The following is a 13,003-nucleotide window of genomic DNA, read 5'->3' as shown; positions in this document are numbered from 1 at the left end:
GCGGCTGACGGGGTGGTGACGGTTTCGGACACGGCGGGGCGGGGTAGTCCGTCCTCGCGGGGTGTGTCTGTGAGAGTGAGTGTGGGTGAGGGGGATGCCCGTGTGTGCATATGCATGGGCTTGAGGGAGGGAGGGGGGGGGGAATCCGCCCTGCCAGACCTTCCAGGGTGACTGCGGGTTGCAGCCTCCCTCCATTAGGCATGAGCTGCCCCGGGCGTATAGCATCAAGCCTCGGAGTTGAATTCGTGCTTCGACGGCGCTCCATCGGTGCGCTGACACCACAACAGACGCGAGTACTTCTGGCCAGAAGGACACTCGGGATTTTGAGCGCCTCCACTGGTCTTCTTGCCCACTGCGCGGTGTCGCGGTCACGCAGTGGGTCTTGCAGTGAGTCACGCGGCGCGCGGGGCAGCCAACACCTGGGCTTGGGCGTGGCACCGCGGGGCGGGGCGGGGCGGGGCGGGGCGGCCGTCTGGCGGCGTCTGGCGCGTGTGCCTTTTTTCCACCAGCCACCCTCGCCACGCTCACCTCGCTCTGCCCCCCTCGCACCCTGGCTGCGAGTGCGAGAGAGACGGGCCGCACGCGCGATGCATTATCGTATTCTGTTTCGGTTAATTGTTGGCCAGTAGCTCTGTCTCTCTCGCGCCGCCGCGGCCCGCGGGGCGTGGTGGGGCGCCCCACGAGTGCGGGAGAGACAGAGCTAGGCCTGCAGACAGATGGCGCGGCAGCGCGGCAGCACGCGGTGTAGGGATGGATGAGTCGACCGAGGGTGGAGGTCGGGGTTCAAGCCGGGATGGATTTTCTCGCAGGAAGGCAGCCAGCACCAGGCCGCCCTCGGGCAGGTGGTCCTCTACGCCTTCTCCCCTCTCACTCGCACGGCGGTGCGCCTCGCGAGCAGGATTTTTGGGAGTTTTTCGTTCCGTGCTACGTTGTTTGTGGACGGCCATCACTGGCGACGGTGATGGCGTCTGGCGCGGCTCGGCGCCCTTAGGCCCCTGCGGCCCAGACGGCCTCGGAGCCAGTCCTGCGGAGCCCCGTCCGGCCGGCCGCTCTCCAGACCGCCTTATCACTGTTCAAGTGGCTCTGGTCCCGCCGGTCGCGCCGGTCGCCGCGCTGGAGCCAAGAGAGCCAGGCAGGCAGGCCTGGCTAAGTCAGGCCTGGCGCAGCCACACTCCAGGCTCGCTGGCTCGCTGGCAGAGGTAGAGGCGCCTGGAGCCTGCGCTGGAGAAGTTGGAACGCCGCCAGGACGGGTCCCCCACCCACCCCCCACCCGGCCGCTCCGCCGCTCTCCCGCCCCCTCGGACGTCGCCGCCGCTCGAATTTAACATGACGCCGGCCAGGCCGAGGGCGAGGCCGAGGGCGCACAGTGGGCCGGAAGACCGGTGGAGGCGGCCAAAATCCCAGACGCGTTTTGAGCGCCAGAGTCGCTAAGCAGGACTCGAACCGAACGTGTGACCCCACCAATGGATTGCTCGTTCAGAGAGCAATCCATTGGTGGGGTCACACGTTCGGTTCGAATCCCATGAAGCGACTCTGGAGCTCAAAACGCGTCTCGAATTTTGGCCGCGTCTTCCAAATGAGGCCCTACTCTCAGAGTGATCCGTTTTTCCTTGGCCGTGCGGCGGGTGCGGCGGGGCGGCGCGACGGGGCTGCCGCAAAGGCGGCCGTGTCTGTGTGTCCACGCCGCCTGGCTGCCCGCCGCACCGCCGCCCCGCCGTCCGCGAACGCATGTCGTCGACCGCACACGATGCGCGCACACTCACACACACACAGACACACACACACTCGCCGTCTGCCCTTCCCAGGCCGCGGAGGCCGCGCTGGAGTCAGGAGGCGGCCGGTCAACGAATTGGTTTAACTCGGCGACTACTAGAGGCTGCATGCATGCTGCCCTCCCCCCCCCTCATTCCCCGCGGGTTTAGCCGCCGCCGCGCCGCCCTTGTTGTTTTATGGAAGCAACTGATAAGCTTGGCGCCTCCGAACGTCTCACCTGTCTGTGCCTTGTGTCGGCCGGCCCCGTCTGTCTGTCTGTCTGCCTGCCTGTCTGTCTGTCTGTCTGTCTGTCTGTCTGTCTGTCTGCCTGTCTGTCTGTCTGTCTGTCTGTCTGTCTGTCTGTCTGTCTGTCTGTCTGTCCGTCCGTTGTGCCCTGCTGGCCGGGGTACCGCCGCGCCGGCGTCGCCTTTGCGTCCCGCTTGGCTTCCAGTCCTTCCAGTGCACTACCAGCCTTTTCCCGCGCTTTTCCCTTTCGGGCCGAGGACCCCGAGGACCGGGGAATGACCTGCCAGCGCCTGCCAGACCGACGGCCGTTTTACAGTGCAGACGCCGACACGACTTTGCCGCGACAATACGTCTTGAAAAATTTTGAAAACAAGCCCAACCTACTACGTAGCGAAAAATCGAAAATTGGACTGCAACTCTTTTTTTGCAGCGATTGCTCGGCGGCAAGGTGCGCACACTCACACACACGCACAGTGTGTCGCATGTCGCCGTGTACCGTGACGCGCACGTGCGCGCGGCACCACGCACAAACACACGCACACACTCTCACACACGCACGCACGCTGAGGGTCTTAAGAGTCGAATAAAAAGACTAAAAGAAAAGAGGCGGGGTGGAGGGGGAGGGGGTTGGGGAGTAACGGCCGTAAAAGAGCAAAAGAGGGAGCGGTGCGTGGCGGGCAGGGCCGGGCAGGGCAGGGCAGGCCGCGGCATGGGCGGTATGGCAGCCTTCGCGAGATTCCCCCGGAGGGAAGGCGCCGAGAAGCCCTCTTATCTTTATGGCGCCCACCTCCTACCCCACCTCGCCCCACCTCGCCCCACCCCCACCCGGGCCATTCCACCGGCAAACCGCCCCGCCGCCCGCCGCCCCGCCCCGCAAGGCGTCCCGCCGCAACCCCACCGCGCCCCGCCGCCACACCCTCGCTGGTACAGTACGGAGTACGCCCTGGTGGGCGCCCGCCTCGCCCCCCGCCCCGCCCCGCCCCGCCCCGCCGCCCCAAGCCACGCCCGAGCCGCCCCAGCCCCGCGCCCCAGCCCGCGCACCGCCCGCACCCACGAGTACGTGCTCCACTCCACGCCACACGCGCTAACGCCCGGTCTGTTCTCCTTGTTGCAGATGCACGGCTACGACGTGCACGGAGGGCCCCCTGTCCACGGCCCCCCGCTGGGCCACGCCCCCGTCCCCGGGCCCCCGCCGGGGGACTGCCGGCCGCACCCCCTGGGGGGCCCGGGGCCGCACGGGCCGCTGTCCGCGGACATGGCGCACCCCGACTCGACGGACTCGTACGTCACCTACCTGGAGAGCGACGACTCGCTGGGGCAGCACGAGGCCGCCAGTCCATAACAGGTAAGCCTCGGGCCTAACCTAACCTAACCTAACCTACCTGGAGAGCGACGACTCGCTGGGGCAGCACGAGGCCGCCAGTCCATAACAGGTAAGCCTCGGGCCTAACCTAACCTAACCTAACCTACCTGGAGAGCGACGACTCGCTGGGGCAGCACGAGGCCGCCAGTCCATAACAGGTAAGCCTCGGGCCTAACCTAACCTAACCTACCTGGAGAGCGACGACTCGCTGGGGCAGCACGAGGCCGCCAGTCCATAACAGGTAAGCCTCGGGCCTAACCTAACCTAACCTAACCTACCTGGAGAGCGACGACTCGCTGGGGCAGCACGAGGCCGCCAGTCCATAACAGGTAAGCCTCGGGCCTAACCTAACCTAACCTCGGACCTCGCACAAGTTGGCTCGCGCAGCAGCCAGGCGCTGCAGGGAAAGCCCTGCGGCTCGCCAGAAAAGGCTAGCTGAAACACCTCTCGGTTCTACCATCTTGAATAATTGTGTGGTTTTCCACGTGTAACGTTTGTGCTTTCGTGTTGCAGGCTGTCGAGGATAAGGAGATGCCATGCTGCCCTGGACGACCATCCACAGCAGAAGCAGTTTCGGAAGATGTTAATTTATTATTATTATTTGAGAGAAAAAATGTGTGTAATTTTAAATTGGGAATAGAGATATTCTGAGTGATGTATAATTTATAGCAAATTCTTTCAGTTGAAGAAACAGATAGTGATTCAGCTCTGAAGAGTAGTGTGAACCAGTTTAAAAGTTGCTAAAATATTTGTTGGATTGATACTTGTTTAAAGAGTTGATTTCACATGTCATCATCATACCTTTGACCAAAAATTGCGGCGATGACATTTTGTTTCTCTGAAAGGAAAATTTCTGTGATGCCTTGAATGTAAAATGTGAAGAAGTTTATTTGTTAGTCTTTACTTGTACAGGGGATCTCGTCCCGTGAACCTAATTAGTTAGGAGTGTGTAGCCTCTGCAGTTTGGCTGGTGATGTTTCTGAAGGCTCCCTTGTTTGTTTCTTTGTTTGTTGGTTTGTTTGTTTCCTTTTTGTTGTTCAAAATTATTGTTTCACTTGTCTTACAACGTGGAGTACCTTGGTCTATCAATTTTGGGCAAGGCCCACCCGTTTTGACAAACCCTGTTGAAAGCAATGCTAGCTACATGTATTACCCCTTTGAAAGTTGCTCCATGCTTGGCGGCTTGGCTAGTGTTGAAATTGGAAATGTTTTGTGCTACGTGATACAGTCTGCTGTCCTATCAAGTAGAGAGGGGCTATGAGGCCTGATGAAGACACCTCAGTGCAAATGTTTGCCTGTCATCAATATCATGTATGACCATTCTTACTGGTGCTTGTTTCAAATGCTGCTCTGTTGTTGGGATTTTATAGCAGTCTATTTTGCACATCCAATTCCACATCTCCAGGGAAAATGAACCTAAGTCATGTGAGACAAATGGGCTGTTAAGACTATATCAGAAACTTTCAACAGCTATTAGGGGGAAGCATAGAAACTCATGTAAATATGTAAAGATGTACAAGCAGGTGATTACGAGTGATGAAAAATTCTTTGAGTTGTTGATCACTCTTTCATTTTTGTTGTTTTTGTTGCTCTCTATTCTATGCGGACTTTGTAGTGTTGGAGTTACTGCAATTTGTTACCACAGTTATGTCATTTCTCCTTTTTTACCCTATTGTCTTAACACATCACGAGTTATGGCATGACCCTTAATAAATGTTGCAGAAATTTAATCATTGGTTGTTTTTATTCCTACCCTAAGTTACATGCAAAGACAATTTAGAAAAAAAAGTGAATTTCCGTCGGGAGACTATAGGCAACCCATCGAACAGAGTGGCACGGTGGGTTGCCTGCCCGTTAGGGATCCTTTTCTGTCATCCCAATTCATTTAAGAAGTGCATACATCTTAGAGTGGCACCTTTTCGAAATTCCTAGCTTGCACTAACTATGGGTATCCTAAATAGGACCCTCAAACTTCCCCGACCTAAAGAAAAGGGGGATCGTCAAAGCCAAGAGAGCAAAACACTAGTTCGGGAGGTGGCCACCAGAGGCAGCACCTCCCGGCGACGGCATGTCTGCCAGGGGCCATTGGGCACCGGGACTCAGACCATTAGCAACCATTTTCGTCGAAAAAAGGCTAAGGCTAATACATCATGCTTTTTTCACGGTTTGGGCAAAAATTTTAAAATACTCCAAATTCGAGTATATTGGGCTGGAGCACTCCCTGAGCACTCCTGACACTATTTTCAGGGCCATCACGGCCCTAAACAGTCTTTTCTGGGCGAAAAACTATTTGTACCTATGCCGGGTAGGTAGGCAACACATATATAGTACGGCACAACGTAAGAGTTGGATCGCCGCCGAGGTAGGCAACCCATCGTCGCGTGAGTACGTTGGGTTGCCTACCTCATCGGCGGTTGTCAGACTCTTACGTTATGCCGAGTTTCTCATATACGACTGCAGAATAGCCTCGTAGCATGGAGCACTCGGTAGTTGTCGGATGGGATGCCTACCTACCAGGCGGCTAAACGTTATCTAACGAGTGCGGAAGGCTTGGAGGCTAGTTTAACGCCGTCGGTATGAGAAGTTCACGTGGCAAAAGATTTTGCCACTTGCTCCTGCTAGCTACTATGGTGGGTGAGGGAAATGTAAACATTGGCAGACGAACAGAGATCAAAGTACAGCTCTTAAAACAAGAAACTTATTTTGCCCAACCTGAAATTTATGAAATCATCGCTGATAATTCCCGATAACTGCTTTAACTTGGGTAGCCAACCTTTGCGGTTTCGCCCAGGTTTGTTATCTGTCAAAACTTTTATGCTTTAATTTTGTGTCTTATCTTTTGAATGGCTCATAGTCCTCAATGTCTATTTAATTCCTTAGAAGTTGAGGATATCCATGCATTTGTTAAATTTCCCTTCCAGCATGTCTGCCAATAAGAACACTGTCGTTGTAACTGGTTTTGGACCTTTCGGACAGTACAAAGTCAATGCTAGCTGGGAAGCTGTCAAGTTAATTCCGAGTCTCTTGGACGAGACAGACATCAATCTCATTATCGAGGAAATACCAGTTGAATATGAAGAAACGTGGACCAAAATCAGTCAACTTCAAAAAGAACACACACCAATCGTAAGTGCTTTACCGTTTTTGTACTTTGAAGTTTATTTTTTTGCAAATATTCATTCTTAATGCACATTATCCTTATCTTGTAATTCAATTTTTTAGTTGATGATTCACGTCGGGGTATCTCACAAGGCAAAAACGCTGACTTTGGAAACCTGTGCTTCTAAGAATGGATACAGTAAGCCTGATGTAAAAGGGAACATGCTACCTGAACAGGAATGTTGTATTGGGAGTGAGCAACGTGTTTTCACAAAACTTGCAGTAGAAAGGCTTGCTGAGGACCTGAACAATTTAAGACTTGGAGTAAATTTTTGCACATCCAATGATGCTGGTTTGTAAGTAATCTTTGTTAATTTTTTAGTCATAAACTTTTTCTATTGGCTATCACACTTGTTTACCTTCCCTTTTGGTGTTTATTTTTTAGGTACCTCTGTGAATTTTCTTACTACACATCATTGTGTGTGAATGGGCAAAGCAGTTTATTTGTTCATGTCCCAGACATTGGCAAGCCTTATTTTCCTGAACAAACCGCCCAAGGTATTTGTGAAATTATTCGCCTCGCTGTTGCCCAGATTAATGAAAACAACTGTGATAATTGTAAAGATGTCATTAACAATATTATTACATGATCATTCTGCTACTTGTAAGTGTTCTGTTTTAGTTGGTACATACCTGAGGCATTAGTTATTCTTCAAGGACCACTTTTCAAAAAATTTTGAAACAGATTTTATCGCATTGTAGAGGTTTTACTGAGACTGCAGCAGGTGGTTCCACAACTGCCCAACAGATTGCAAGTGCCAGCCTGCTGAAAGTACTTGAGCTGAATCACATACCATACTTTCAATCTGTTGCTAGATTTTGGAGCCTCCTCTCCATGAAGGCAGGCTTGAATGTACAGCATCTGGTTTCCAAGCTTTCTCAACAATGTTAACAATTTTTTTTAAATAAAAAAGGATTTTTATGAATATTTTACAACAAATTTATGTATGTTTATTAATTCATATATATATTTTCAAGCTTTACATACACATACAAAACATTCCACAGACAGAGCACATTAACAGAAATCAAACTGTCAAAAAATGCTTTTATATTTGACATGGTATATCACAAAGCGCCAATGCATCACATGTGCCTCTATAAATCTAAATGTGTTGATAAAAATCGCATTTGTGAGGTGTGCTAAGCAATTAATTAGTTATAGAAAATTTTTTTCTCAGAATGGCTGCATGTCCAGAGAAGTTCAGCACCAGTATCAAATAATCTCTGTAGTTATATCCTTAAGTATTCCATTTTCCCTACAAAGGAAACCAAAACATCTGTATGAGCAAGACAAAAATAAATGTATTGCTAAAACAGAAACTCAATAAAATCCAACACAGATCATGTAGATGTTCATGATGGGCATGGTACTGCATAATAACTGGGCAAATTACTCTCTTTTGACAATCTTACATTTGTCAAAGATAAGGGCAAATCAGACAAAGTACCAGGAGCAAGAGCCTGTCCTGTGAATGAGCTTTAATAACATGCGAAATCTTACCTCGGTATCAACCAATGAAATTCATAACAACCAGATGCAGAATAACATGGGCAAAAATGAAGTCTGCAAAAGCTCTCTCTGGGCTCACGCTGTAGAACTGATTTTTGTTTTCAGGATTGACTTGAAGTCTGAGACACACTGTTAAACAAAAAACAAGAGTATCATACATTATGTCGAGCAGAGAGAGGTTAAAACATTAGACTTGACTGAAGCAAACTGAGCTAGAAGAACGGTTTCAGACTGTAAAACCACGCATTGAATTTTAAAAGCAAGTTACCTCCGAGCACGAAGCAGCTCACTGTTGATATGAAACCACTCAAGAAAGAATTAAATGGAAAAGTTCCAACTAAACAGCAGTAGACAAACTGAATGATCCCCGTGAGGAGTACATAAAGCAAATAGGCGTCGATTATTTTCAACTTCTTAGATGTGTGGCCAGTGTACTCATTATAGAACTTGGTCAATACAGAATTTAAATTAGCCATCGTTATCTGTAGTCTAAAACTGCTTTAGAACTCAATTTAAGATCTTTTCACGAGAATAACACTGTGTTTGCCGGCTGCTCTGCGTGGCACGGACGAAAACTGACAACCTGACAGACAAATGACAGCTCCACATCACCAACATGGTTCTCGTCAGTAATTTCAATTTTACGTCAACTTACAGTCCAGTTGCACATCTCCTTATTGTCTCATCTAGTTAGTTTTCAAATTCCCTTTTAAATGTCTTCTTATTTTCTTTGGCTGATTTAAATTCAAACTCACCCCATGCACGTCCGAGATTTTGTGCGCGACTGTTGGCTAAACCTACCCTCCGTCGATCGTGTTTTGTTGAAGAAGAAAAGAAGAAGCTCTCGGCCAATAAGAGGGCGAGTTGACAAGCTCCTTTTAAATTTTGGTGTAACGACTTCGGGAACGGGACCGGTTCACGTTGAGACTGCCTGAGAAGCGAACGGGGATCAACAAGCTATCCTTCGCGAATTTCAATCAATTTACCGCGCCCCTTCAAGCCCCAAAATGTCTTGGCACACTCGGGTAACGCAGGTACGTTCCGATTCGGTCGTTTGCACTCCGGGTGGCGATGACCCTCCAAGTCTCGACTGTGCCTCAGCGCGCCACATTTGGCTCCTGTCGTGTTTTTGCTGTGGGTTTTAGCTTTCACGTCCAAGTTTTGCTGCTGGCTACTCTTTGTTTGTGCGCCGACACTGCAATTTGTCTTTGGCGGTGTGGTGGCCTCCCTCGCGCGGAGTCTCTGCCAGCCCTCACGTCATCTTCATTTTCGTCTTGTTTCCATTTTTTTCGCTCGCTTGGCGTTTTCCTTAACATAATCTTCTGTTTCGGAGGGCAAAATTATTCAGCTGCCATCTCGAATTTTTCTATTTTCCGCTGTCCCGGCATGATGCCTGAGTCACTAGTATGCTCAGCTGATTTGTCAACAATGGAGTCAGTGACTCCTAGGCCACTTGCTTCTGTCGGGTTCAACCTATTTCACTTTGTGTTTTTGCTGTTTTCAGGTGAACGGTCAGTCCGAAAACCTCAATGGTATCAGGGTTAAGAAGGCTGTCACGTCAACAACTACCCTTGGTGTCAAGCGCTCGGCTTTGGGGGAAATTGGTAATAAAGTAGTTGGGCGCTCCAATTCTGTGGCTACTTTGAAGCCTGGTGCCCTCCCAGGGCAAGGGTAAGTGTTAATTTCATACTCAATTCACTTCTCGTGCTTATAAAATTAATTTCCCTTGATGTCTCTGTTTGTGTAGGGAATTTGTCAAACCTATTCAGAGATCCAACTCAACTCGTAGTATTATAAATGTAAAGCCTCCCAAAGATTTTGTGAGACCGCTGCCCAGACCTAACATAACATCAAGAGTCAAGCGCACAGTCAGTAACACCTCAGTGGCATCGGTTGTACTGCCTGCCCCTCAATCCCAACCGTCTGTCAAAGGTAAGCGGCCACAAGCTTGTTTTTGCCTGGAGTAAGTGCCTGTTAGACTGACATTACCTGGATTCTGTTTGCAGAGGAAGATGCTGCAGTGCAGCGTGAAGATTTCATTGAGGATGTTGACAAAGCAGATGAAAACAACCCATTGTTAGTTGCTGACTACGTATTCGAAATCTATGAGTACCTGTACTCCCTAGAGGTAACTTCTTCCCCTTCTTTGTATATTTTTCTTGCTCTTAGATATGTCACTTACATTTTTTTCCTGTGTCTGTAGGAGAAGTATCCTATCAAAAAAGGCTTCTTGCACGAACAAAGTATTTCACCTCGAATGCGAGCTGTATTGGTTGATTGGCTTGTAGATGTCCAATTGCAATATCACTTGTTACAAGAGACACTTTACCTTGCTGTTCAAATACTTGATAGGTATCTTCAGGTGAGTTTTATACAATTTATTGTCCATTATTCCTGTCCTGTTTCACCTAATTTTCAACTCCTTTTTTGAATTTTAGGCCGTCCCAACTGTTGGCAAAAGGTACTTGCAGTTAGTTGGAGTAGCTGCCATGTATGTGGCTTGCAAGTATGAGGAAGTGTATATGCCTGACATTGGTGACTTTGTTTTTATAACCGACAATGCTTACGACAAGCAACAACTTCTTTCCATGGAGGTTCAGATTGTAAAGACTTTGGAATTTCAATTCAGTCGTCCTATTTCTCTTACCTTCCTTCGCCGGTTTAGCAAAGTTGTAGAGGTATACATCTTTCAAGATAATATTGATTGTTTTACCTTGCAGCAAACCTTACGAATTGCATTGCTTCTCTGCTGCAGGCCAACCCCATTCATCACTGCTTTTCCAAGTTCTTCCTTGAACTTGCCATGATGGAGTATTCTCTCTGCCACGTTCGGCCCTCTCTTATTGCTGCTGCTGCCCTCTACATTTCTCTGTGGTAGGATTTTTGAAAATTTGCTGCCTTTTCTTTCTTTGCCTCGCGACTTCTACTACTACTTTTTCTCCTTGCATTGCAGCATTTGTGAGTTGAACAAAAAGACTGGCCCGCAGAATTGGGATGCCAAGATGGTACACTACTCCACCTACAAGTTGCCACAGGTGGAAGAATGTGCAAAGGCTTTGGCTGCTGTGATTGTGCAATCCTCAACCTGGAAATATGAAGTGAGTAGCCACACGAATCTTGGAGCTGACTTTGGGCCTATAATCTAACCTTGATGTTAAAATTATCTTTTTTTCTTTCAGGCTGTTAAAAAGAAATATTCAAATTCTAAAATGATGAAGGTTGCTTTACGACAAGAGTTAACATCAGAGTGCGTGATCCGTCTTTCAGAGGGCAAGAGTCCATTCCCTTAACTCAATTGACTCATCCTCATTTGCATGTTATGTTCATGTCCGAACTGTGTGATAAATTTTATTTTAATTGTGCTCTGCACAAAGACATGCATGTTCTTCAAGATCTCGAGCAAGACTGAGGTTTTTAAGTGATAAATGATATGTTTCATTAAGTTTTAGTGTAGTGATGGTAACCGAATGTTCCACTTCAGTGCTCCATGGTTTTTTGTAATGCTTTTTAATCACATTGACAGTTATGCGTTGCCTGTTTCGTGCAGTGTCTATCTATACTGAACTTATCAACTGATTCTGGACTTAAAACTGTACTTCATATTAATATTTTTCTGCATGGTAAGATTTCAATCAGTGAACATTGTCAGCTATTAATATGTAGGTTTGTAAGAGATGTCAATTGTTTGAAGACTAGATTAAGATTGCTCAAATTTTATAAGTTCAGATCCCTTCTCCAAAAGCTACATTAGGTTTTTTTTTGTATTGATTATGGTGTGATGTCAAATAATTATGTAAATTATCCAATTACCTTGGCCTTGTAAGGTGTTTTTCTAGCTATTAAAAGCTTTTATACTAATTTTATAAATCTCCTCTGTAGTTTCTTTTTTACTGTTTTTAATTTCACCCTTGATGTAGCCTTCTTGAAGCTGTGTGATTCTGGAAGTTTGTACATAAACTGCAGGAGGGTGAGCCCAGTTCTGGCTTCCTGTGGATGAGGTGTACATATGACGCTTGTTGTTCCCCGTAATTTAGCGTAGTGATACAAATTAATGTAAATTTCTCTTGCAAACCCGCATGGACCTCATGAATGTGATTCATTGCAGTATAGTGTAATTGTGTTTGTTACAAAATAAAAAGTCTTTGACAGTGTATCTTTATTTTTCATTTGAAATTCCTTATCAAGACCTACGGTACTTTTGCAACTTTCGCCTCCAATTAGATCAGGGTAACATTATGAATTTTAAACTGAATAAAAGCAGCACTGCTTTTAGAGGATCGGCACTGAACAGTGGGCCAGAAGACCGGTGGAGGCAGTCTGAATTCTAGATGGCTGAATGTGACTCTGGGGTTCGAAACGCGTCTGGAATTAGGGCCACCTCCACCGGTCTCCTGGCCCACTGTGCACTGGAGGGAGGAGTTGGATGGTAAGGCCTGGGTCTGTCCGCCGGTGGGCCGGAGTCGACGTTACTCCGCGCGTGTGTGCAGGACGTGGTCATCTGGGCGGTCTCTTGCGCACGGAGTATCGCCAGGGTGGTTCTGTGAAAAGGCAGTACCCCGTGCGATGAGAGTCTCTCGCGCGGAGTATCGCAGGCTGCCGGCTCACTCCCCCCGCTCTCCTGAAAGCCAGTAGCCGCCCCATTCGGACAACGAGGCAAGGGGGTGTCGCGCGAGCGCGAGGACCCACTTTCCCGGTTTCCTCACCGGAAGAGGGAAAAAGGGCGGGAAACGCGTGGCGGGAAATTCGCTTTTCCTCCTGAATGTCGCGCCGCGTTCGCTGCGCGTGTTGCGCCTGAGAGCCTCGCGCTCGGCGCGGCCGCAGCGAGCGGGGCAAGCGCGCGAGCGGTGAGAAAGAGAGAGGGAAGAGCCTCCTGTGCCGCCATGCGCCGCGCCGTGCCCGCCGCGCCCCGCGCCTCGCCGCCGTGCTCCGCCGCGCCGCGCCTCACCGCGCAACGGGTACGGGACGGGCCT

The 13,003-nt window shown here is 49.2% G+C and overlaps 4 protein-coding genes across 10 annotated transcripts in view; 3 read left to right on the top strand and 1 right to left on the bottom strand.

Annotated features, from left to right (window-relative positions):
* LOC117648027 (insulin gene enhancer protein ISL-1) overlaps positions 1–5,091 on the top strand; it is a 38,936-nt gene extending 33,845 nt beyond the window's left edge. For all 3 annotated transcript variants that reach the window (XM_034390170.1, XM_034390169.1, XM_034390168.1), the window contains 2 exons: positions 3,113–3,343; positions 3,875–5,091. In XM_034390170.1, coding sequence (XP_034246061.1) covers positions 3,113–3,340 — 228 coding nt within the window. In that variant the 3' untranslated portion in view covers positions 3,341–3,343; positions 3,875–5,091. The remainder of the gene's footprint in view (positions 1–3,112; positions 3,344–3,874) is intronic.
* Positions 5,092–5,934: 843 nt separating this feature from the next.
* On the top strand, positions 5,935–7,460 carry LOC117648030 (pyroglutamyl-peptidase 1). Of its 3 annotated transcripts, none has more exons than XM_034390175.1 (5): positions 5,935–6,152; positions 6,283–6,487; positions 6,584–6,816; positions 6,906–7,124; positions 7,223–7,460. In XM_034390175.1, the coding sequence occupies exons 2-4, from the start codon at positions 6,284–6,286 to the stop codon at positions 7,108–7,110; spliced, it is 642 nt and encodes a 213-aa protein (XP_034246066.1). In that variant the 5' UTR covers positions 5,935–6,152; position 6,283; the 3' UTR covers positions 7,111–7,124; positions 7,223–7,460. The 3 variants fall into 3 exon arrangements, with proteins under 3 accessions (XP_034246066.1, XP_034246065.1, XP_034246064.1); XM_034390174.1 differs by having other exon boundaries at positions 7,206–7,460; XM_034390173.1 differs by having other exon boundaries at positions 6,906–7,460.
* Positions 7,459–8,616, bottom strand: LOC117648031 (dolichyl-diphosphooligosaccharide--protein glycosyltransferase subunit DAD1). 2 transcript variants are annotated; one of them, XM_034390178.1, is made up of 3 exons: positions 8,302–8,616; positions 8,025–8,162; positions 7,459–7,800 (listed from the first exon to the last, which is right to left on the bottom strand). In XM_034390178.1, the coding sequence occupies exons 1-2, from the start codon at positions 8,507–8,509 to the stop codon at positions 8,032–8,034; spliced, it is 339 nt and encodes a 112-aa protein (XP_034246069.1). In that variant the 5' UTR covers positions 8,510–8,616; the 3' UTR covers positions 7,459–7,800; positions 8,025–8,031. The 2 variants fall into 2 exon arrangements, with proteins under 2 accessions (XP_034246069.1, XP_034246067.1); XM_034390176.1 differs by having other exon boundaries at positions 7,459–7,779.
* A 252-nt stretch (positions 8,617–8,868) lies between these two features.
* LOC117648028 (G2/mitotic-specific cyclin-B2-like) lies at positions 8,869–11,902 on the top strand. 2 transcript variants are annotated; one of them, XM_034390172.1, is made up of 9 exons: positions 8,869–9,067; positions 9,538–9,704; positions 9,781–9,965; positions 10,040–10,161; positions 10,237–10,395; positions 10,472–10,711; positions 10,789–10,907; positions 10,987–11,131; positions 11,213–11,902. In XM_034390172.1, exons 1-9 carry the CDS (start codon positions 9,041–9,043, stop codon positions 11,321–11,323), a joined length of 1,275 nt encoding a protein of 424 aa, XP_034246063.1. In that variant the 5' UTR covers positions 8,869–9,040; the 3' UTR covers positions 11,324–11,902. The 2 variants fall into 2 exon arrangements, with proteins under 2 accessions (XP_034246063.1, XP_034246062.1); XM_034390171.1 differs by lacking the exon at positions 8,869–9,067 and adding an exon at positions 9,081–9,167.
* Positions 11,903–13,003: the final 1,101 nt, after the last annotated feature.

The sequence above is a fragment of the Thrips palmi genome, unplaced genomic scaffold (genome assembly GCF_012932325.1).
Source record: "Thrips palmi isolate BJ-2018 unplaced genomic scaffold, TpBJ-2018v1 HiC_scaffold_3, whole genome shotgun sequence".
In the NCBI taxonomy this organism is placed as follows: domain Eukaryota; kingdom Metazoa; phylum Arthropoda; class Insecta; order Thysanoptera; family Thripidae; genus Thrips; species Thrips palmi.
This window is presented reverse-complemented; position numbering and strand designations above follow the sequence as displayed.